At 36.8% G+C, this 24,323-nt stretch overlaps 1 protein-coding gene across 6 annotated transcripts in view; it reads right to left on the bottom strand.

Annotated features, from left to right (window-relative positions):
- Nucleotides 1-24,323, bottom strand: part of tns1a (tensin 1a) — a 163,374-nt gene that overhangs the window by 113,294 nt on the left and 25,757 nt on the right. For all 6 annotated transcript variants that reach the window (XM_059327620.1, XM_059327624.1, XM_059327622.1 and 3 more), the window contains exon 2: nt 3,143-3,257. In XM_059327620.1, the coding sequence (XP_059183603.1) occupies nt 3,143-3,257 (115 nt within the window). The remainder of the gene's footprint in view (nt 1-3,142; nt 3,258-24,323) is intronic.

Below are 24,323 nucleotides of genomic sequence, written 5' to 3' on the forward strand. Positions count from 1 at the left end.
CAAAATTGTACTTAAGTACAGTACTTGAGTAAATGTACTTATTCCACCACTGATTGTTACCTTAGTTAGAATTCTGGATTACTCTGGGTTTGACAATTGTTTAGAAACATTACGTCGTTTTTGGACATTTTGATGAAAACTTACACATTGTACCTTTAAGGGCACGAACAATAAATCAGAAGACGCGTAAGCTACAATCTCAGCTATGTCTGCTTGTTCATCCTCAGCATATGCACACATTGTCTTATTGTCACATCGTATCTCTTGGCCACAAGCCCTCTAGCAACATGGCCTTTTTACCCAACACGTCCTGGTAACCGTAAAGGGCACATGAACATGTGTCCAGGTGTTTTGCTTGTGATCACACAGAAGAATACATTTTTTGCTGATTTAACTAAGTTGAAAGCTGCTGTTATGCGTTCAGGAGGCAGTTTTGAGCTTTTAGCTGGATGACTTTAAGATTTACCATTTGGCAAAGAGAGCTTACTGTATTTTACCATGGAGGATGAGTGAACAAAGGGGGGATGAAAGTGGAAGTAATTCTCCTGTGCTCCCCTTTGCACTGTCTTTCCTTTGTTTTCTATGTCTATCTCCCAATCCCCCTATACCCCAATTTCTCTCTCTTTATCCTGCCTCGCTCTACCCCTCTACCCCTCACCCCTCTTTCCCTTTTTTCCCTCTTATCTAGGCTAATGCAGCAGCAGCAGCCATGCTAATTTTAACAGCAAATCCTCAGCCAAAGCCCTATACAGACCCGCTCTCCTCTCTACCGCCGGGCTTCTGAGTGTCAACTCTGCTGCCGCTAAAGACGCTGTGTTTGTAGTTCAAAAAGAAGAAAGGGAGCGGGGAGTGAAAGTATGTAAAAGAGATGGAGCGAGACAAGAAAGAAACAGAGGGAATGTGAGGCTGCCCGGGAGTCCTCTAACGTTAATTTCCCCTGGACTTTTCTTGGAGTGACAATAAAAACCTTCAGTTCTTCTAAAATTAGAATCAAAAACATGTGACTGGATTGTGGAGGAAGACGGGGAGGCAGGGGCTTAAAGGGAGGGAGGAAGAGGGGAGAGGAACCCAAGCTGGAACGGCAGACTCGTACATACTGTATGCACATTCAAGTTTGGACTAAAATAGTCAAGCAGAACAAAGGAGATGGATGCACAGCAGAGAGAGACGGAGACAGAATGCAGCAAAAACAGCTGCCGGACACATTTTATGTCATTGTAAACTGAATGTCTTTGGACTTTTTGGACGTTTTTTGGACGAACAATTAAACCTCATCTTGTGTTCTAAGAAATACGATGCAAAACATTTACTATTTTCTGACATTTGATGAGTTGATTTTCTGACAAATTCATGAGATTGAGTTTATTTGAATCAGTAAACGAAAAATGTTTTTGATCAATTCATGCCGAGATTCTATGGGCAAAACATTTGAAATTTTGGGCTATTATCCTCCGTAAAATGTACAGATACAAATGTGTTTATTTTACCAAATAGTTCCCATTTGTGTTGAATTTAACCTAAATTCACCAAAAGTTAAAAGTAGATGATGGCTCATTTGCATATTTAAAGATATGTAAAAGCTTGGATATTTCAAAAACCCTTAAAAAAATGTTTCTTACTGTACGTAATTGACTGTAAAAGTTTCATGGTGATATCTAGGTTGTTTTACCTGATTCACCATTTTTGTATTCAAAAGTGTATGTTACTTTGCAACATTATGCAAAACTTTTGCTGTTTTCTGACATTTGATGAGTTGATTTTCTGACAAATTCATGAGATTGAGTTTATTTGAATCAGTAAACGAAAAATGGTTTTAATCAGTTCATGCCGAGATTCTATGGGCAAAACATTTGAGATTTTGGGCTATTATCTTCCGTAAAATGTCTTTTTTTTTAGACAAAAAATACAAATGTGTTTATTTTACCAAATATTTCCCATTTGTGTTGAATTTAACCTAAATTCACCAAAAGTTAAAACTAGATAATGGCTCATTTGCATAATTAAAGACATATAAAAGCTTGGATATGTCAAAAATCTAAAAAAATATATGTTTCTTCCTGTACGTAAATGACTGTGAAAGTTTCATGGTGATGTCTATAGGTTGTTTCACCTGATTCACCATTTTTGTATTGAAAAATCCTATACATATATTTATATCCTAAATTCACCAAAATTTAAAACTAGATAATGGCTCATTTGCATATTTAAATGTCTTTAAATATGCAAATAAGAATTCTTTTCCCCATTTGTGTCTGTAGATACACAATACACAATAATGTTAATAAGAATCTTGTAAGGACTTACAAGGGCCTTATTACTTGTTAATTAATGGTTATTACAAGGACCTTAATATAAAGCGTTCCCGACAATTGTTTAAAAACATGAAGGATAACAAGGTCGTTTTTTGACATTTTGACGAAAACTTACACATTATACCTTTAAGGGCACGGACAATAAATCAGACCTTAGCTGGGATAGAACCCATCTATACTGAAGAGAAAATGTTATTTAACAAACATTAAGGATAAGTCGTTTTTTGCAACATGGTCTCACATGAATCCGTGAAATAGCCACGGATTTGCTTAACTCAAAATCCGTGGAATAGCCACGGAATCACTCAAATTTCCGTGAAACTGACACGGATTTCGCTACAATGCAAGTTAATGCCAGTCATATCCCGTGGCTATTCCAACATACAAAGTGATTATGTACATTCACTGAGTGAATATTTAGAAAATAAAACATATAAAATAATAAAACACATTGTTTCACTAAAAATGAGAGAACTGTCCGCCATGTTTTTTGTTCTGAACGCCGGGACCTTGAAAGTCACGTGACTTGGAACAAACCAATAGGAACAAATATCCATGGAATAGCCACGGGATATGACTGTCATTAACTTGCATTGTAGCCAAATCCGCGTCAGTTTCACGGAAATTTGAGTGATTCCGTGGCTATTTCACGGATTCCTGAGAGACCAGGTTCGTTTTTTGACATTTTGATGAAAACTTACACATTATACCTTTAAGGGCACGGACAATAAATCAGACCTTGGCTGGGATAGACCCCATCTATACTGAGGGGAAAATGTTCTTGAGTCAATAGCTCCCTTGCAGCAGATTTGAACATTCCTGACACTCACCTTTGCAGATGAGGCCCTCCTTGGTGATGGCCTGCTTGCATATATCACAACTCTTGGCCTTCTTGAATGGCTTCAGCTTGAACGTGTGTGTGTGGACGCCCTCCAGCTCGTCGGGCTGTGGGAAGAAGAGGAAGGAAGAGAGATCAGGAGGGAGTCTGCTGAACTGATGCCAGCAGGTCCACGGCCAATAGAAACACATTTGGTATTCAGCAATGATATATGTGTCTATTGGAGCACATTGAGTCTTTGATGGTGTCAGTTGACCTGTTCGCTTGTGTCTTTGTTGGATTAAATGTTTTTCTCTTTTTTTTTTCACTGTGGTTTAGATGATTAGATTAGATGAATTTTATGAACTTATACTTTCCTAAAATATGCCCCCATTTGAGAACCACTGCATTAGGGTATGCTTTTAAATGTTTTCCACTGTATTTTTAGTGTAATAATGTTATGGTATTTAATCATAAATTTTACCAAAATATCATATTTTTACAGTAAAACTGTTTTCTACATTTTTTAATTGAAATGTTCTTCTATTTCATGATTTACGGTGATTCAATGTTTCGATCTTCAAATGTGAGAAAAGGGTCGCTTTGAGCTTGATAAATCCTACAATTAAAATCTGATTTTTTTTACACCACACCTACAATTTGATTTGTTTTTCCTTATTTAAAAATATACAACAAAAGACAAAGTAATTATATCATATATCATATAAACTTTGTTTTCATTTTACAAATAAAAATAATCATTTTTAACATGTGGGGCTATTATCCTCCGTAAAATGTCTTTTTTCAGACAAAAAATACAAATGTGTTTATTTTACCAAATCTTTCCCATTTGTGTTGAATTTATCCCAAATTCACCAAAAGTTAAAACTAGATGATGGCTCATTTGCATATTTAAAGATATGTAAAAGCTTGGATATTTCAAAAACCCTTAAAAAAAATGCTTGATAAATCGTACAATTAAAATCTGATTTTTCTTTACACCACACCTACAATTTGATTTGTTTTTCTTATTTAAAAATATACAACAAAAGACAAAGGAATTATATCATATATCATATCAGCTTTGTTTTCATTTTACAAATAAAAACAATCAATTAAAGCAAACAAGGATGAATTTCCCTCTTGGGATTAAGAAATTGGTAACACTTTACAATAACCATTATTTATAAATGGTAAACAGATTATTAATGTTTAATCATCATTTATAAACCGTATATAAGCCATTTAGAATGGTAAATACATAATTTATTATTGTTTAACTAACTAAATCATTTATAAATGGCTAATAGATGGTATATTAATGTAGGTTTATAGTTACTTTACCATTTACAAACAATTAAATTATAATTAATAGTTTATTAATGGTTTTAGTTGCACGCATAACATTTTTAACACCATATTAAGTTTGGCATTATTCATATTCACCTTTCAGAAATTGGTTGAAAACATTTAAAGACTAAATTTGTATAGCACTTTGTAAATGGTTAATAATTGGTTTATAAACCATCTATAAACATTATTTAGTTGGTTATTGTAAAGTGTTACCAAGAATTCTTTATACAAATAAAAATAAATTAAAAGTGCCTCTTGCAAAATGTGTGCTTTATCTCTGAAGATTTTTTTTTCTTGTAATTTAAATTAAACATATGTTGAACGAAAGGAAGTGGTGGCAATTTAGTACCATAATTACCAAAGTAAAAGCCAAATTTTAAATTTTTCAATTTAAACAAAATATTAAAATGAATTGATAAAGTCAATATATCGCCCAGCTCTAAGATCAGCTTTAATTATTTTTTTATTGCCAAATATTCTTTACAAATATGAGAATTTTAAGATTTTCTCAGTTTTATATCTTTTAAAATTAAATATATGTGTTTTTTGGGGATTTGTTTGACACAACAAACAATTTTAAGACACAATTTTACTCTCTGAGAGACTTTAATAACCATATGTGCGCTATTTGAAATATTAAATTATGAAATAATTCATCAAAATAATAATTTACAGTTTAATAAATGGCAAACAAATAATTAAAGCCAAGTTTAACCCCAATGCAACAAAAAAGCATCACAATAAACATGTGAAAATGTCATATTACAACTGTTTTCTTCCATTTTTGTTTATGTTCGATACCAAAAAGACATTCATAACTGACATGATTTTGTGTCATAATGCTGCATCTACATGCACACACACACACACACACACACACACACACACACACTGACATAGCCCGCCCACCAGCAGAGGATGTTTTCACTTTGAAGTTTTCTAATTAAATGACTAATTAATGATGAAGAGGAGAGAGAGGGAGAAAAAAAAAAAAAAGAAAAACGCCTCACAGCGGCCAACAACCTCAAAAACTCGAGGAATGAGGTACGCCCGTATGTGTGTATGCATTTGTGTGTGTTCATACTGTACGATATGCATGTGTGTGTGTGTGTGTGTGTGTGTGTGTGTGTGTGTTTGGGGCTGCTGGAACATTTCTCAGAGCAGCCTGAGGACACAGCAGCTCTAGAAACTGCACCAAAACCTGAGCAGAGCTGTGAAAAATGAATAGTGCAGAGGATTTTTAGTCCCCTTAAAGCACAGATATTGAAATGCATGATGGATGACGGAGGTGCGGCCATGTTGCTCGTTGGCAGGGCATCAACAAGGAGGAACCCCAAAGACCTTTTGCAAAATTAATTCCATGACTTATCTCATTTATTCCTGACATGTAGAGACATTTCCAACACTTTGAAAGCATCGCGATGTTAAAATATCATCTCCTTTTCCAAACAGCTGCACATTACTCAGTGTTGGGTTTGTTAGTTTAACCAGGAGCATTCAAAACGCAGCCAAGAAAACTGTAACTGGGTCACTAGAATTCCCTTTGAAGGTGCCTTAACTCTAAAGCAGCTCAACCTCAAATTGCTCAAAAAGATGTTTTCGTGTTTATGAAACAGTTTGGAGGCTAAGAGATGCATTTAATCAGGTTGTGTTTGATTGTTCTCTTTGCAACCTGGTCTCACAGGAATCCGTGAAATAGCCACGGATTCGCTTAACTCAAAATCCGTGGAATAGCCACGGAATCACTCAAATTTCCGTGAAACTGACACGGATTTCGCGACAATGCAAGTTAATGACAGTCATATCCCGTGGCTATTCCAACATACAAAGTGATTATGTACATTCACTGAGTGAATATTTAGAAAATAAAACATATATTTCTCGCTAGAAATGTGATCAAAATCCATTTTTATGCAGAAACTAAGTCAAAATATTGATTTTTTCACTAAAAATGAGAGAACTGTCGGCCATGTTTTTTGTTCTGACCGCCGGGACCTTGAAAGTCACGTGACTTGGAACAAACCAATAGGAAAGGATATCAACTTGCATTGTAGCGAAATCCGTGTCAGTTTCACGGAAATTTGAGTGATTCCGTGGCTATTCCACGGATTTTTAGTTAAGCAAATCCGTGGCTATTTCACGGATTATGGTAAAATACCAGCAGCTGTGGATGAAATTACAATGAAAATATATATCAAACATTACGCCAGTGGTTCTCAACCTTTTGTCAGTGATGTACCCCCTGTGAAATATTTTTTTTAGCCAAGTTCCCCCTAACCAGGTCAAAGCATTTTTGGTTGAAAAAGGCAGTTTTTTCACCTGATTTGGATGATATTGGAAGATTCATAGTAGCTCCACCTTCTGGAAGGCAAGTAGGTTGTTATCAGCCCACTGGATGAGCTGCTACATTAACATATGTTGTTTTGTTGCACTCTCTTAAAAGCCAGGAAGCAGGAAGTTTTGTAGCATTTTAACTAAACATAACCACTTTGTTTCAGCGAGCAGCCACTGAATTGGCTGATAACAACCTTCTCAACCTGCTAGCAAGTGAACAGAGCGCTGTGCCATCAGTGTCTGATTTATTAATCTTTGGAACTGATAAACACATACAAAATTCAAACATTTGAAAAAACATTTTAAATGTGAATAATCCATGACTAATTTTATTGCAAATACTTCTCATCACTAAAATGTAGTAATTCAAACTAATGTAGTAAAAACAGTGAATATATAATATAAAATTAATTTTATGAACTTATACTTTCCTAAAATATTTATTAAATTATTATTTTTTATTTTTAAAGGATTTTTGCATGGATGCCCCCATTTGAGAACCACTGCATTATGGTATGCTTTTGCTGTACGGTTAAATGTTTTCCACTGTATTTTTAGGGTAATAATGTTATGGTATTTAATCATAAATTTTACCGAAATGTTATATTTTTACAGTAAAACTGTTTTCTACATTTTTAAATTAAAATGTTCTTCTATTTCATGATTTACGGTAATTCAATGTATCTTTAAACAGCGAACTTGGTACAATTTACCCAATCTAAAGGTCGAATTCATTAAAAACCTGCTCACCTTCCAACACCCCTCCTGTTTCTCACTATACCCATAAGCCCCCCCCCCCCCCCCCCCCCCCCCCAATCCCCCTTCATGAGTCATAATGATGATGTCATTTCCTCTGTGTATTTGTGCAGCTGGGCCGGTCTGGGTTGGGCTCCGCTGGACTGTAAACCTTTTTATTCAAACAGTGTTTTTAAAGACACCTTGTTCCAACTATCACCTTGAAAGGATGAATGAATGAGCCCCTTCAGGGATAATTAACACAAATGTAACCAAGCACATGAATCATCTGAGGGGGGATTCCAGTTTTTGTGCTCTCCCCAGGTGCAAATGGAAGAATACTTGTAAATGCTGCATTGCTTCCCAAAGTAACTCCCACTTCTACAAGCTGAAGTGAAATAACTCAAACTTTAAGGTCAACGAGGCCATTTTCTTCCAGCTACATCAATATTCAACATGATGGTAAGTAAGGCATTATCAGGAATTACCGCCGTATCAGAGCAGGGACTCACAAGCACAATTCAAATACAGATTAAATAATTTGTTAAAGTAACAACTTCACTTTTGGTTTCACATGTAGGGCTGGGCGATATGGACCAAAAGTCATATCCCGATATATTTAGGCTGAATATTGATATATGCTAGTGGTTGCCACATCAACACAAATGTCAATATGTGCTGTAAAAAGTGTAATAAAAGCATGATTTATTGGCATATCATCGACATATTGGTATTAACTGGTATCTATCTGGTCTAATACGTACTGACATAGGGCTGTGCGATATGGACCAAAAGTCATATCCACATATATTTAGGCTGAATATCGATCGAATATATATATATATATATATATATATATATATATATATCCTGATATTTTTATCGCAAAGTGAGAGCAAATGTTCAGTCAAAGCCAAATATGATATGTCACAAGTAGTTTTATTGAAACCGTTTATTTAAGTTAACATAAATACTGCATAACAACAGGAGTACCTTTTCAAAAAAAAAAAAAAATCAAAGCTCCATAAAGTGCACGCTTAAATAAAAAAATATCTTAAATAAAAATAGCCTGTGAAATAAAATAGGCCAATCTATTTCTGTAATAAATATATTTATATGAGAAAAGAATAACGAACATTACAAAATAGCTGAATATGATAAAACCCTAGAAAGGGCAGCATTTATATATAAAGAAAGAAACAAAATTTAACTATATTGATATATGCGATATGGTCTAATTCTACAAGACATTTAAAAAATATATCGATATATCTTTTAAATCGATGTATCGCCCAGCCCTAACGGATTAGCCTACAGCAAAACATTACACTGCCATCTTCTGACCAGAGAACGTTAATGCGGCTTTGTTTATTCGCTCTAAAAAAAGTTGATGGAAACGTCCCTAATTGGCATTTTCTTGAATGCAAAATTTCAGAATTCCCTTCAAGACAGCTAGTGTGCTATCTTTTATATTGATATAACGCCCAGCCCTATACTGACATGAACAATATATAATGCAAAAAACAAGCTTCCAGGGTTTTAGAAATGGTTCTTTCCTCTCTTACTTACCACCATGTTACTCTACTACCACAACTAATTCCTATCACTATTACCACTACTGCTACAACCAGAACTACTCCAACTACAAAGCACTCCAGGTGTGATGAGGCTCACCGATTAAAGCAAGACTAAATTGTGTAATCCTTTGCTTCATTGTCTTTGAGCTCATTTTCTGCTCTCTTTCTGAAGCTCCCTGCTCTTTTTTTCCCCCTCTCTCCATGTGCCGCAGTCAATTTGGCTCAAAGCTTTTACAAAAGTGTATTTCTCAGCGTTTTCGCTCCCCTATCTCCCTAAATCTTAATGGCTTTTGTCACACTGTGACACGCTCGCTATAAGCTCCACGGAGGAATCATGGCTGACCTTGGCTGCACAGAGCCAGACACAGCATGTTACAACAGGTAGCGTGGAACAAACAATATGTTAAACATGTGCTGATAATTCCTGTAAAAAACTTAATTAACAGCCAGGCATCTCATTAAAGACTGTTTCTTTCATGGGTCGATAGTGAAGAGCAGCTCAGGTTTAAACTCAGACAGACCGCATCAGACATTTCTTCCACACACACTTTCTTTATAGTGAAGGGATGTAATCTGAGCTGACCGATATCAATCATGGTTATTGGAGGACTGCTGAGATGGACAAATTAAAGAGGACAATACGAGACAGTGGAGAGGGAAAGCAAATAGGGAGAATAATATCGAATGATAAGAAATGCAAGAGCAAAAGGGGTCCAGTGTTTTAACAATATTAATCTGGCTCTCCTACATCTTGGCCGATATTAGCGTCTCTAAAAGGCTGTCACAAGGCATCCCTTGATTTCTGACTAGGGCTGGGCGATATGGACCAAAAGTCATATCCCAATATATTTAGGTATTTAGGTATTTATGTCTATATACGATATATATCCCGATATTTTTATCGCAATGTTCAGTCAAAGTCAAACATAACAAGTCACAAGTAGTTTTATCGAAACCATTTGTTTAAGTGAACATAAATACTGTATAACAACATGATCTTTTAAAAAAAAAAAAAATCAAAGCTCCATAAAGTGCACATTTAAATAAAAAAATATCTTAAATAAAAATAGCCTATGAAATTGAATAAGCCAATCTTTTTCTGAAATAAATATATTTATATGAGAAAAGAATAACGAACATCACAAAATAACTTAAAATGACATTGCACTACCACTATTTTGCACTACTACTTGGACTATTTTATTGTATAATATGCATGTACATATATTTTCTACTTATTTCTACTGTTCTTTTTAACTTATTTTATATGTATTCCTGCACAGCTGGAGGACTGCTCCAACAAAATTGTGTTGTCCTGTGCAATGACAATAAAGATTATTCTATTCTACCCTAGTAAGTAAGTAATATAAAGAAAGACTTTTTTTTAAATACTATATCAATATATGCGATATGGTCTAATTCCATATCACGTTTAAAAATATATAGATAGATAGACATATCGCCCAGCCCTACCAAGTCTGACCTCATGATATTTGAATGAAAATGGGTTCCATCGGTACGAAACTGTCTCCTAAGACATGCCCACTTTATGCTAATCCCATGCAGTTTTGCATGCAGTATAAATGTGTTATTTTCACCTTTTTGCCTTTTATCTGAATATTTCTGCATAGTGGGGTAATTAAACAGTCATGTATAAATGGGTATGGCTGGAAAGATGAGTACGAAAATTCACATGTGATGATATTAGTCTTCATAGTGCTCCTCATCCAATTGCCCAAAAATGCAATTCTTAAAGAAATATCCAATTTTTTTTACACTAAATCCAATTTGGGGGTATATTTGGAACACCCAAAATCCCATTTGGTCCCACATTTGGAATTGGTCTAGAACCACCATTGTCCTATCACTGAAACTGTTAAATATTTGTGATGAACCCCAAATATTAGATATTGGCTCTATCTTATTTATTACTTATGGTCCTGACAATAATCTTCTATGCAAGTAACCTAATTTAGTATTAATCAATACTTTTTTAGACCAGTAGGAACATATGACTTGAGTAAGAAAGTATTGTAAAAATATATTTTTGACTAAATATCTTTAAACTGTATCAAACAATTATAATATTCTTGACATTATTTTTGCAGCCTTTTGGTCGGGATTGTTTCAAGATATTACTTCAAGCTAAGATATATATATATATATATATATATATATGGATTTTCATATACAAAATGCCAAGATAATGTATGAAAACATGTAAATATGTCCCAAAATGATCAGAAAGGGACTCCAAGACTCTGATATGAGACTAAATAACTGGTAAACAGAATTATTTTGCAGTGTGGGTCTGCCTGGGTTTATAAATAGCGGTTGAAGCACCTTGGTGCCACTCTGCAGCCCTGATGTTAAAGATGACCTGGCACAAAGCCGCCAGCTAAACCAATCAGACACAGCCAGCTGTGTCACAGGCAGGAGCCATGGTTACCTGGCTGCCACGGCAACTAGGGTCAACGTGTCCTGTCAGACAATGATGGATGAGGTAGGATTTAAAAAAAGGACAGAAAACATACAACCACAAGTTCGTACACAAACATGCACGCACACACTGGCATACAGGCCCACGGTGAGTATCACCACAACAGGAGAGCAAATGGTTCTTGGATGGCTGCCATGTAGCATCTGGGATTCAACTTTTTTTTTTTTTTAGGGAAAAAGGGCCTCAGCAGCTTAAATGGCGTGTAATCAACAAAAAGGAAAAACAGGGATTATACTCAGTTTGTGAAGTCCGCAGTGGAAACGACCCTTGGAGTTTCACAGGCTGACATTTTTTACAGAACTTTTTTCAGGGAGTAGAGATGTGAGTAAAGCTCACAATTAGGCATGTAATCAGAGAGCCAGTTCACTAATGAATGCCATCAGTTTCCTAACCACCCATGACAGATTTTATTTTCCGGTATGAAACAACTTGCCTCCTGTTGTTCATATCAAGACAAAGTTCTTCCAAGAAATGTTCACTCAGGATAAAGTAATCTAACTTTTTCCATGAATGTTAGTAATGTTGACAACTAACAGGCTTACCTTTAGAGCAATCACTTATACAACATGATTTGTCACCCAAAAAATGGTAGCATGTGTCATCTTTGCAAGCAGAAGTTTTTAGGTAGGTGGCAACTTCGAGTGGTCATAGTAATTATGGAGGGGACGTGTATGTGGCAAACAAAACAGTCGACATTGAGTTATTTTAATGTAACCGCTTATTTTGTGACACGGTTAAATTACGTTTTATCGAGTCTAAGTATAAACATCATCAACGACTTTCTCTAAACCAATCCAAGTAATTTTGTTGCCCTGATAGAACTGGGTAGTTTTGCTGACCGTGCAACCGTTCCAATATGTTTAGTAGAAGTTATATACTGTATGTCGATGACAAGGCCCTATTCTGTCATTTAGTACGAAAGATATGTTGCATTTTCTGAAAGTTTTGAAAACATAAGTACTCAAATCTACCCAAAATCTAGCCTGGGTATACCCATGCTGCCTTGCGCACAACGATTTCATTTCGAACTGCAAGGCGGCATGGTGTCCATGGCCGATTCTTAGCCCTGCTTTTGGTATCCAATCACAGAACGGGGAAGGGTGGCAAGATGATGACACGTACTATTCGACAGACGGAAGCTTGTAGTTTTCTTACGGATCCAACATGACTGCAGCAGAGACGAAGCTCTCTTTGGATCTAGCTGTAGACAGCGTTCTAGATAGTTTAGAGCCAAAGTTTATTTTAAAAGAAGAACAACATTTGGCTTTACACTCCTTTATCACCACCAAAAAGGATGTTTTAGCCTTGCTTCCAATAGGATTTGGCAAAAGCCTAATCTACCAACTAGCAAAGCTAGTGGCTAAGCTAATGGGGTTTAGCGAGACCCCGGATGTTGTGGTCGTTTCTGTTGCTCTACATACAACTTCTGGTATAATTGATAGGATTGGCTAAGAGCTACGTACAGACCCTGATGACAGACATTCGTAGCGCCCAATAAACGGCTCTGGATGATCGTAAACCACACCTCCTCTACGGAAAAATGAATAAGTGGTCTCCAGGCTATATCTCATTTGTGATATAGTCTGGCACTAGCCAGGTTACCCAAAGTCTGTATCTTACTTACATTTACTGATATTACCCTGACTGCCTTTTCGTTCTGGAGCTCTGCACAAATCTGATAACCCAGCCTGCCCTCTAACGCTGTGTGGCTGTGTGGCTTTCACTAACTTATGTAAGTAATAAATCATTCTGAGACCAGGAAGGAGCAGTGTTGCCAAGTTGGTTTGACCAGAAAAGATTATAAGTATTGAAAAATAATGAAAATGTGAGCACTATTACAAACCCATCCAAAATGTTGACAATCCTCCAAAGATATATGCCCGGGATGCTAATATTATCACATGACCTCTGTGTTTGGTGAAATGGTAGGTCATTTGCGTTGGAATAGTTACTTGACAAACTATGGACAGATTCGCAAAGAAACTAATTCCAAAAGTGTCCCCAGGTAATATTGGTCCCATACAAGTAGAACTTTATTGTGTAAAAATTTAAAACCGGTGTAAGACTGGAAATATAAAGAGATGCAATCAGAATGTAGCGTCTTTATCAGTACAATAGGTTGACCCCCAATGGAGTTCCATAACCGTAGAAATGGCCATTTATCACCAAGGGGGTCGCCAAAAATAAGAAAAACAAAAGAGAATCCTGGACTATTATCAAGAAAAACCAATGCTCTGTCACACTGAAGTCTTCCTTAATGTTCTGTCAAGATGATTTTTTCAAAATATGAATGCTGCCCATATGCAATCATGGACACCTTGAGTGACTTTTGAGGTTGTGGACCTTTAATGAAAGCTGTGTTTTTTGACTCTTAAAAAACCCAGCAGCCATCCAAAAGACGAGCCAACATAGAAAATGGAAAAATCGCAAGCCCTGTCCTCTGTCGTGTGAGGAGGAGACTCCCAGGAGAGGCCACGGAGAGAAAATGGAAAGGAGGGTTATGTAGAGAGATAGAAAGAAAGAGTAAGAGAGGGGAAGGGAAATGGATTTAGATGGAGAAAAAAGGGGGGATAAAGGGGTAGGGTGAGCGTCTAAGAGCAAAGGATGGCGGAAGAGGAGTAGGTGTTTCTTTTAGTGTGTATGTATGTGTGTGCGTCCAAGCTTATAGACAGCAGGTCCAGTAAATCAAGGCCCTGTGCTCCTCTCCCCCAGTTGCACTTAGCTAATGAAAAGCATCACTATGCTACCTCAACCGCGACCCCACTTAGTGCCGAGATGTAGGAGAAGGAGGGAAGGGAAAGGAAGGGAGAGAGGGAGGACGACTCTCTCAAAGGCACTGCTCTTTCCTTCTGCACAGGGACGATGCATGGACACAAATTAGTCCTGGCACACAACAATCACAAGACATGCATGTATTCAGTCATGCATGTATATCTAAAGACATAAACATGAATTCTGGTTATCCGTTTAGACCAGAGGTAAGCAATCTACAGCTCTGGAGCCACTTTTGTTTGACAAAGAAATGTATGGGAATAATTACGCTAGCTAACTAGTTTCAAACTGTCCAATTGAAATTTCTTCACAAGGCTATAAACAATATTTGGTAACACTTTAGATCAGGAAACACATATTCAGCATTAATAAGTTGCTTATTAGCATGCAAATAAGTAACATATTGGCTCTTAATTAGTCATTATTAAGTAGTTATTAATGCCCTATTCTGCATGGCCTTATTATACAATCAGTAAGCCAATAGCTAAGAGTTTTCCCTCAATAACCTCAGAATTGTTGCTTATTAGTAGTAATTAAGGGAGTTGTTGTATATAGGTTACAATCTTAATATGCTTTACTTTGTATGGACTTTGCCCCAATGTTAGTCTACCAGTGACCAACTTTATAGAGTAATGATTGACATTACAATCTACCAATCCTCATCCAATCATCCAAAAGGAGCCACCAGTCACGTCAAAGGTCTGGAGAAGGTGGCTATTTGCCGTTTCCATGGTTTCGTTCACCGCTGTGTAGAGACTTATAAAGTCCAAACAAAGTAAAGCATATTAAGATTGTAACCTATATACAACAACTCCCTTAATTACTACTAATAAGCAACAATTCTGAGGTTATTGAGGGAAAACTCTTAGCTATTGGCTTACTGATTGTATAATAAGGCCATGCAGAATAAGGCATTAATAACTACTTAATAATGACTCATTAAGAGCCGATATGTTACTTATTTGTATGCTAATAAGCAACTAATTAATGTTGAATATGTGTTCCCTAATCTAAAATATTACCCAATACTTGAAATTAAAAATGGCTCCAATACTCGTGGTGACGAACCCAAAGAGTGCACGACCCGCCTAACACCAAATGACAAAGTCATCAGCAAGAGAAAACAGGATAGTATAAAACAGCTAGAACAGCAGATTTTCTTTGGTGGTTGGTGGGGACCAAAAACAGAGCTAAAATTTGTGTTAATATCATTCAAACTGATGCAAAGATAGATGTTGAGGCAATCGTTTGCTGAAAAGTTCTCTGTGCCAGGCAGACATTGTATACATGAAGGGGACATAGCCACTGTGATGTCATCCATTGATTTGGGGATTTCCCATGTAACTGGATACATCATTATGGAAGTTGCTCAGTGGCACATGAAGCCAATTTCCATGTATAAAATTACTCAGATTTTCTAGATACAGCACCCCCACCAGAGACATTAGACTTCCGGTTTAGTGGTCCGCTAACTAGAAAGGGAATATGATTGATTGAATGATCTAGCTCTTATAGACTTTCGTAATGTAAGTCTATGAAAATGGATAGTTTTTGGAGCCTTGAGTTTCACCTTTCAGCTTTCAGCCATCACCATCTTGGTTTTTTAGACTTAGAAGTGACCATATTTGAACGAGAAGGTGGAACTGGGGAGGAGGATGCTAAATTCCAGGTAATCTTAGTGCTGGCTTGCTAGTTTGGTTAGCAAGGTGCATCCATAACTTATATGGGACTATAATAAACAAAATGAACATCATGCTGTATTAAAGTAGCCTTGAAACTAACCATTGAGACCACAAACTCATTCTAATAAGTCACGGAAAAATGTGAAAGTAGTTAGGTGGCAAATCCCGCACTCTGACTTCTTTTTGAAACCAGTGGAGTCGCCACCTGCTGGCCACTAGAAAGAATGCAGGTTTTAGGCACTTCTGCATTGGCTTCACTTTCAAGCCTAGAGGTTGCCATTTGACAATTTATTAATAACAATTAATAACTTGATGCCAAGTGATATGTCAGTGTTGTGTAAACATTGTTTCTGCTGCATCCACATGGCCAATATATGGATAAATGTTTGAAGTCCGGACTTCCTGTTGCCAAAGGATTTTTCAGGCCCAGACACTTAAAACCAAACTCACACTCTCTCTTCCACATCAACACAAACGTCCTCACGTCCAGTTTAACACCCACATGTGTAGCCAACAAGCCTCTTCTAATGTAAAACTTCACATGTGCCTCTATTTATAGTTCAAATAGAGTCTTTCTGCATGGATTAGCAGAAGGGTTTCAAAAGCACAAAGAGAGGGCCATGTTGGAATAAAGATGTACAGTATCATTTTGCATAATGATGTAATTTGACACGAACCCTGTAGTCCAATAACCTCTCAGTCAGATTGTCCCCTAATGTGCAATAACTGTCTGCAAGCAACAATAGTGAAACAAATACAGCTCTTTAGATACAGAAACTACTGTAGACATTGAAGACATGTTTGTCTGTTTCCTGTAGCAGAAGTATTACATGTTCTGGTCAAGAGCAGAAGTCTTCATGTTAAAATGAATGTTGTCCAAGTTATGATCAGACCTTTTTATTCCTCTCTTGTTCCTCCTTTAACGACTTTTTTGGAGAAGGAACTGACAGCACAGGAGTCCTCGGAGCGGCAGTAAATCGTATGTCTTTCCTCTAAAGGCTGTCCACCGCAAGATATATATCATATAAGAAAGAAAGTGAATGAGTGAGTTGGATTGTTTTCTGGATGAATGACGATCTGGCTAATCGACGAGGTGAACAGAGGGAGCGAATGAGTCAGCCGGGCAAAAAGAAAAAGCAAGACAAAGAGCGGCAAAACCAGCCTAAACACTGGATGACATGACTCAATGAAGTCAAGCATGAGGAACAGGCCCCACAGAAACGAACAGGCCGAGGGGGGAAGAGAAGTCCTGCACCCCCTCAAGATGAAAAAGCAGAGCCACACCTGCTTTCAATTTCCCCCAAATTGAAATTCTGTCAGGAACAATGGGCGCCTTTGTGGAACAGAGCGAGAGAGAAAACGAGAAACACAACAAGAAGGAAAATAAGAACCAGGATGACATTTGTAATATTTGTATGCGTGTGAGTGTGTCAGCCTTTAAATGTTTCCCGTTCTACAAAGCAGTTTCTTCATAAACACATGGAGACTGTGGTGGACTTCCAACTGCTTTAAAAATGAAGAAACTTAAATGGTACAATTTATGATGAGTGCACAAAATGTAATTTTATTTGAAAATATGTCTGAATTTAACCCTCTGAAACCAGCTGGACTGTTGGTGATCAGGGCTGACATTTCTGTTTTAGGAAGTTCTAAAGCGAGTGTGAAGATATTGGTATCAATTGAGACTATTGGCTGATGTTCAGCCAAATTTATACTTTCTGCATTTGTAAGGGTCTGGAAATAAATTGGAATTGTAAAAATTGGGTAGTACTAGGGCTGGGCAATGTGGACTAAAAGTCATATCCCAATATATTCAGGTTGAATATCAATACACGATATATATCCTGATATTTTTATCTCAAAGTGAGAGCAAATGTTCACTCGAAGCCAAATATGACAAGTAGTTTTATTGAAATCGTTTATTTAAGTGAACATAAATACTGTATAGTAACAGGAGTACCTTTTATTAAAAAAAAATCAAAGCTCCATAAAGTGCACATTTAAATAAAAGAATATCTTAAATAAAAATAGCCTATGAAATATAATAGGCCAATCTTTTTCTGAAATGAATATATTTATATGAGAAAAGAATAACGAACATTACAAAAGAACTAAATATGACAAACCCTAGTAATAGCAGCATTTATATATAAAGAAAGAAAAAAAATTAACAATATATCGATATATGCGATATGGTCTAATTCCATATCACATTTAAAAATATATAGATATATCTTTTATATTGATATATTGCCCAGCCCTAGATAGTACTACCTCATGGACTTTGCAACCACAAACCAGAGACCAAGATGATGTACATAGTCTAGATATATTTACAATAATGGGTTTTCTCTGCAGTTTCCAGAACTTTTAGGTGATTGCCATCCAATCACCAAAAGATATAATTCTTACAGACATCTAAGATGTCTAAATATATAGACTGGAAACTAACTGACTCAATTTCTTTGAGTGCTTTTAAATCCAAACTGAGAGTTATTGAGGCCAATTCCACAATATGCACTTGTTTCTCATAAGGTGTTTAAGGTCTGTGTCTTATGTAAATATGTAACTGTATTTTGTGTTTGCTGCCTCTTGGCCAGGGCTCCCTTGAAAAAGAGGTTCTTAATCTCAATGGGATATTTCCTGGTTAAATAAAGGTTAAATAAAAAATAAATAAAAAATAAAAAATAAAAATTAAATAAATCTCTAAGATTTAAACAGCACTTAAAAAGAATCGTCAGAATATAAGCAACCAGGGCTGAGATATCCTGAATTTTGTTAGTCAAACTAGATTAGACTACATTTCCCATAATGCAATTCAATAGAATGCTAAAAACACCCCACTCCATAGCCCCAGTTTGTATTACAGCCTTTCAGATCAAGATTTGTAGTCTCCTTAGTCGAGCTGGTACTTGATGACATCACTATGACATCATCAAGGTCATTTTCTCAGACCATTCAACACCTTTTATCCCCACCTGAGCAGTATTCCAAGTGACTAGTAAACTGGTCTTTATGCTTAAAATTCTTTAGACATTTTAATGAAACTTTGCAAGACTCGGCGTCACCTTGCCGTCAACTCTGCTCTCATTGGCAGCCTTCGTTCTCGAACTCTCTCTGCATCTGTGATCTCAACACACAGATGGCATATCAAATGGCTCAAATTAGCAGTGCGGCTAAGATCAGTCTGCTAGATGCTGTAGACCAAACCATGTTGCCAAATCATGTTTCTTTCACCAGCGCTATTCAGCACAAAAATCTGGGGTTCATCAAACTCTTCCTGTCAAGTCCCCTCAAATTAAAAACGTAAAGGCATGCAGGTTGATTGAGGTGTTGTCCCAAACCCCTCCATTTCTGAACGTTTTCACAATAGATGGGAAAATAACAGAGCGCAGAGTGAGATCTCTTATCAGGATAGTCATTATTCTGGTTATAACCCCTGAGGGGCCTTCTTCACTGTGATTATGGGGGCATTAGTGATTGGCAGCACATAAGTGCCCCTAATCATAGTAAAGCATTCAGAGCAGGCTGTTACTGCATAATCCATAGGCACAGTTTGTCTTTAAAAACAGTACAACCCCAGATCCAAGAAGTAGGGATTCTGGGTAAATGCTTTTTGACATATATTCCATTGAAAATTGTAGAAAGACAATAGCTTTACAAACCATAACCTCATTTAAAGATTCAGAGAATCCAGAGAAATCTCTCTAGTAAAGAGGAAGGCTGAAAACCAACAAGGGGACCTTCAATCCCTCAGGCGGGACTGCATTAAAAGCTGACATGATTGTTTAAAGGACATTACTACATTGGTTTGGGGACACTTCGGAAAACTGTTGTTGGTGTACACGGTTTGTTGCTGCATCTACAAATGTAAGTTAAGACCGTGCAAAGTAAAAAATGTCAGTTTCAATGTCATATTTCAACAACATCCACAAACGCCGCCAACTTCTCTGGGCCTGAGCTCATGATGGACTGATGCAAAGTGGAAAAGTCCACATTTTGTCAAATTGTTTTTGGAAATCATGGGCGTTGTGTCATCCTGGCTGAAATGGAAAAGGACCATCAGAATTGTAGCTACATCCACATCCAAAAGTGCCACAGTGTACACAGTTTGTTGCTGCATCTACAAATGTAAGTTAGGACCGTGCAAAGAAAAAAAATTTCAGTTTCAATGTCATATTTCAACAACATCCACAAACGCCGCCAACTTCTCTGGGCCTGAGCTTATGAGATGGACTGATGCAAAGTGGAAAAGTCCACATTTTGTCAAATTGTTTTTGGAAATCATGTTGTGTTGTCCTGGCTGAAGTGGAAAAGGACCATCAGGATTGTTACCAGTGCAAAATTATAAAGTCAGCATCTGTTATGATACGGGGTAAGCTGGTGCTCATTGCATCATGGGTAACTTGCACATGTGTTATGTTGAAAGCTACATCCACATCCAAAAGTGCCACAGTGTACACAGTTTGTTGCTGCATCTACAAATGTAAGTTAAGACCGTGCAAAGAAAAAAAATGTCAGTTTCAATGTCATATTTCAACAACATCCACAAACGCTGCCAACTTCTCTGGGCCTGAGCTCATGATGGACTGATGCAAAGTGGAAATGTCCAAATTTTGTCAAATTGTTTTTGGAAATCATGTTGTGTTGTCCTGGCTGAAGTGGAAAAGGACCATCAGGATTGTTACCAGTGCAAAATTATAAAGTCAGCATCTGTTATGATACTTGTGCTCATTGCATCATGGGTAACTTGTACATGTGTTATGTTGAAAGCTACATCCACATCCAAAAGTGCCACAGTGTACACAGTTTGTTGCTGCATCTACAAATGTAAGTTAAGACCGTGCAAAGAAAAAAAATGTCAGTTTCAATGTCATATTTAACAACAGCCACAAACGCCGCCAACTTCTCTGGGCCTGAGCTCATGAGATGGACTGATGCAAAGTGGAAATATCCAAATTTTGTCAAATTGTCTTTGGGAATCATGGGCGTTGTGTTGTCCTGGCTGAAGTGGAAAAGGACCATCAGGATTGTTATCAGTGCAAAATTATAAAGTCAGCATCTGTTATGATATGGGGTAAGCTGGTGCTCATTGCATCATGGGTAACTTGCACATGTGTTATGTTGAAAGCTACATCCACATCCAAAGGTACCACAGTGTACACAGTTTGTCCCTGCATCTACAAATGTAAGTTAAGACCGTGCAAAGAAAAAAAATGTCAGTTTCAATGTCATATTTCAACAACATCCACAAACGCCGCCAACTTCTCTGGGCCTGAGCTCATGATGGACTGATGCAAAGTGGAAAAGTCCACATTTTGTCAAATTGTTTTTGGAAATCATGGGCGTTGTGTCGTCCTGGCTGAAGTGGAAAAGGACCATCCAGATTGTTACCAGTGCAAAATTATAAAGTCAGCATCTGTTATGATACTGGTGCTCATTGCATCATGGGTAACTTGCACACGTGTTATGTTGAAAGCTACATCCACATCCAAAAGTGCCACAGTGTACACAGTTTGTTGCTGCATCTACAAATGTAAGTTAAGACTGTGCAAAGTAAAAAATGTCAATTTCAATGTCACATTTAACAACATCCACAAACGCCGCCAACTTCTCTGGGCCTGAGCTCATGATGGACTGATGCAAAGTGGAAATGTCCACATTTTGTCAAATTGTTTTTGGAAATCATGTTGTGTTGTCCTGGCTGAAGTGGAAAAGGACCATCAGGATTGTTACCAGTGCAAAATTATAAAGTCAGCATCTGTTATGATACGGGGTAAGCTGGTGCTCATTGCATCATGGGTAACTTGCACATGTGTTATGTTGAAAGCTACATCCACATCCAAAAGTGCCATCCAGACAATGTCTTTTCCAGAGACGCCCCCGCTTATTTTAGCAAGACAGTGCCAAGACTATTACAACAGCATGGAAAAGAGTGGGAGCACTAGTCTGGCCTGCTGCAGTCCAGACTTGTCTTCCATTGACAACGTGCGTTGCATTATGAAGGGCGAAATACGACAACGGAGACCCCGGACTGTCATATATCAAGCGAGAATGGGAAAGAATTTCTCTCTCAATACTTCAACAATTGACTAGTGTCCTCTGTTCCTAATTGCTTGCTGAGATCGGTTAAAAGAAAAGATGATGTAATGACGTGGTAAACATGCTCCTGTCCCAACTTTTTGTAATTTGTTGCAGACATCAAATTCAGAATGAGATACAATAAACAATACATTTTGAACATTAAATATGTTGTCTTTGCATGGTTTTCAATTGAATAAACAGTAACACTTTATATTAGGGAACACATATTCAACATTAATTAGCTGCTTATTAGCATGCAAATAAGTAATATATTGGCTCTTAATTAGTCATTATTAAGTAGTTATTAATGCCTTATTCTGCATGGCCTTATTATACAACCAGTAAGACATTAACTAAGAGTTTTCCCTCAATAACCTCAGAATTATTGCTTATTAGTAGTAAGTAAGGAAGTTGTTGTATATGAGTTATGATCTTAATATGCTTTACTTTGTATGGACTTTTTTTTCTGAGGTTATTGAGGGAAAACTCTTAGTTAATGTCTTACTGGTTGTATAATAAGGCCATGCAGAATAAGGCATTAATAACTACTTTATCATGACTAATTAAGAGCCAATATGTTACTTATTTGCATGCTAATAAGCCACTAATTAATGCTGAATATGTGTTCCCTAATCTAAAGTGTTACCAAATATACAGTATGTCGAAAATGATCAGCAAATGAAACTCACTCTTATTAACATTTTAGACAGGAATCTGGGTTGTACATCAGTGTTTTGGTTGAAACTGACACATTCCACATAATCCCCTTTAGAATCGCAAACAGGGAGAATGAAAAGAAGCTAAAACATATGCATCCCATCAATCAGAATTTCTACATTTCTTTTCCCCTCCATACTTCATTGGAGTATGGATCAGTGTACAAGAACATAGATATGAGCTCAGGATGTTTTATTTATGCTGCTGAATACAGCTGATCCCAGCGGACTGACACTGTGGGCCGGTTGCCAGATTGTAGTAGATCCCTCCATGAAGCCGAGGAACTGTGTGTGTGTGTGTGTGTGTGTGTGTGTGTGTGTGTGTGTTCTTGTACTTCCTACATAGTGAGGACCGGAACACGTTTTTAACCAACAGAGTGAGGACATTTTTGCAAAGTGAGGACATTTCGGCCGGTCCTCACTTCTTTAAAGGCTTTTTTTTAGATTTCAGACTTTGTTTTAAGGGTCAAAGGTTACATGATAATGATAATTAACTGAAACTGTATTGTGTGGTTACAAAACTAACTAAAATTATAGTGAAAATGTCCTTCGTTTTCGTCTTTGTCAACTTTTTTCATACATAATGAAGATGGATCAGACAAAGGAAATAAAGGAAACATTTACCGTGACCTCTTTTAATCTCCCACCCAACAAATACCCCATTACAAAACACTACAACTAATAAAAACTAAAATAAACCTAAAGCATTTCAAAAAAAAAAAAAAAAAACTAAAACTAGCAAACTCCCTCTAAAAACTCATTGAAACAAACTGAATTTGAAAACAAAAATTAAAATGAAAGGTACCACTTTATAATAAGGTCCTTAATAACCATTAATTAACAAGTAATAAGGCATTGTTCTCGCTTTAGATCCGGTCGTTGCAAAAAGCATAGTTAACTTATAGTTAACTTATAATAGATGAGCAATAAAGTATATTTTAATATCAATAAGCAAACAAAATAAGATTAATAAAGGCATGGCAAAGACATAATGGGTGGGTCATGGGTGTTTGTAATGCCATTATTAACACTTATATAAGCTTATAAACACACAATAATGTTAATAAGCATCTTGTAAGGACTTACAAGGGCCTTATTACTTGTTAATTAATGGTTATTACAAGGACCTTAATATAAAGCGTGACCAAATTAAATTAAAACTAAAATTAATGGAAAATCCCAAACTATTATAACCTTGCAAGGGAATTCACTGTTCCAATGAGGGTCCTCACAAAGATAGAAGTACAAGAATGTGTGTGTATCTATGACTACCTTCCTGCTGATGTGTGGGCGTGATGCTGTATGGATGCATCAAATAAACCCACTTACATTAGTGTGTGAGCGTGAGGGCGCAGCTGTTATAGTGTTTGCGGGAGCGTGCGATATGATCAATACCAGGTGCAGACAGAGAGACACAGAGATCAATAAGCTGTGATCATGA

The sequence above is a fragment of the Centropristis striata genome, chromosome 24 (genome assembly GCF_030273125.1).
Source record: "Centropristis striata isolate RG_2023a ecotype Rhode Island chromosome 24, C.striata_1.0, whole genome shotgun sequence".
Taxonomy (NCBI): Eukaryota; Metazoa; Chordata; class Actinopteri; order Perciformes; family Serranidae; genus Centropristis; species Centropristis striata.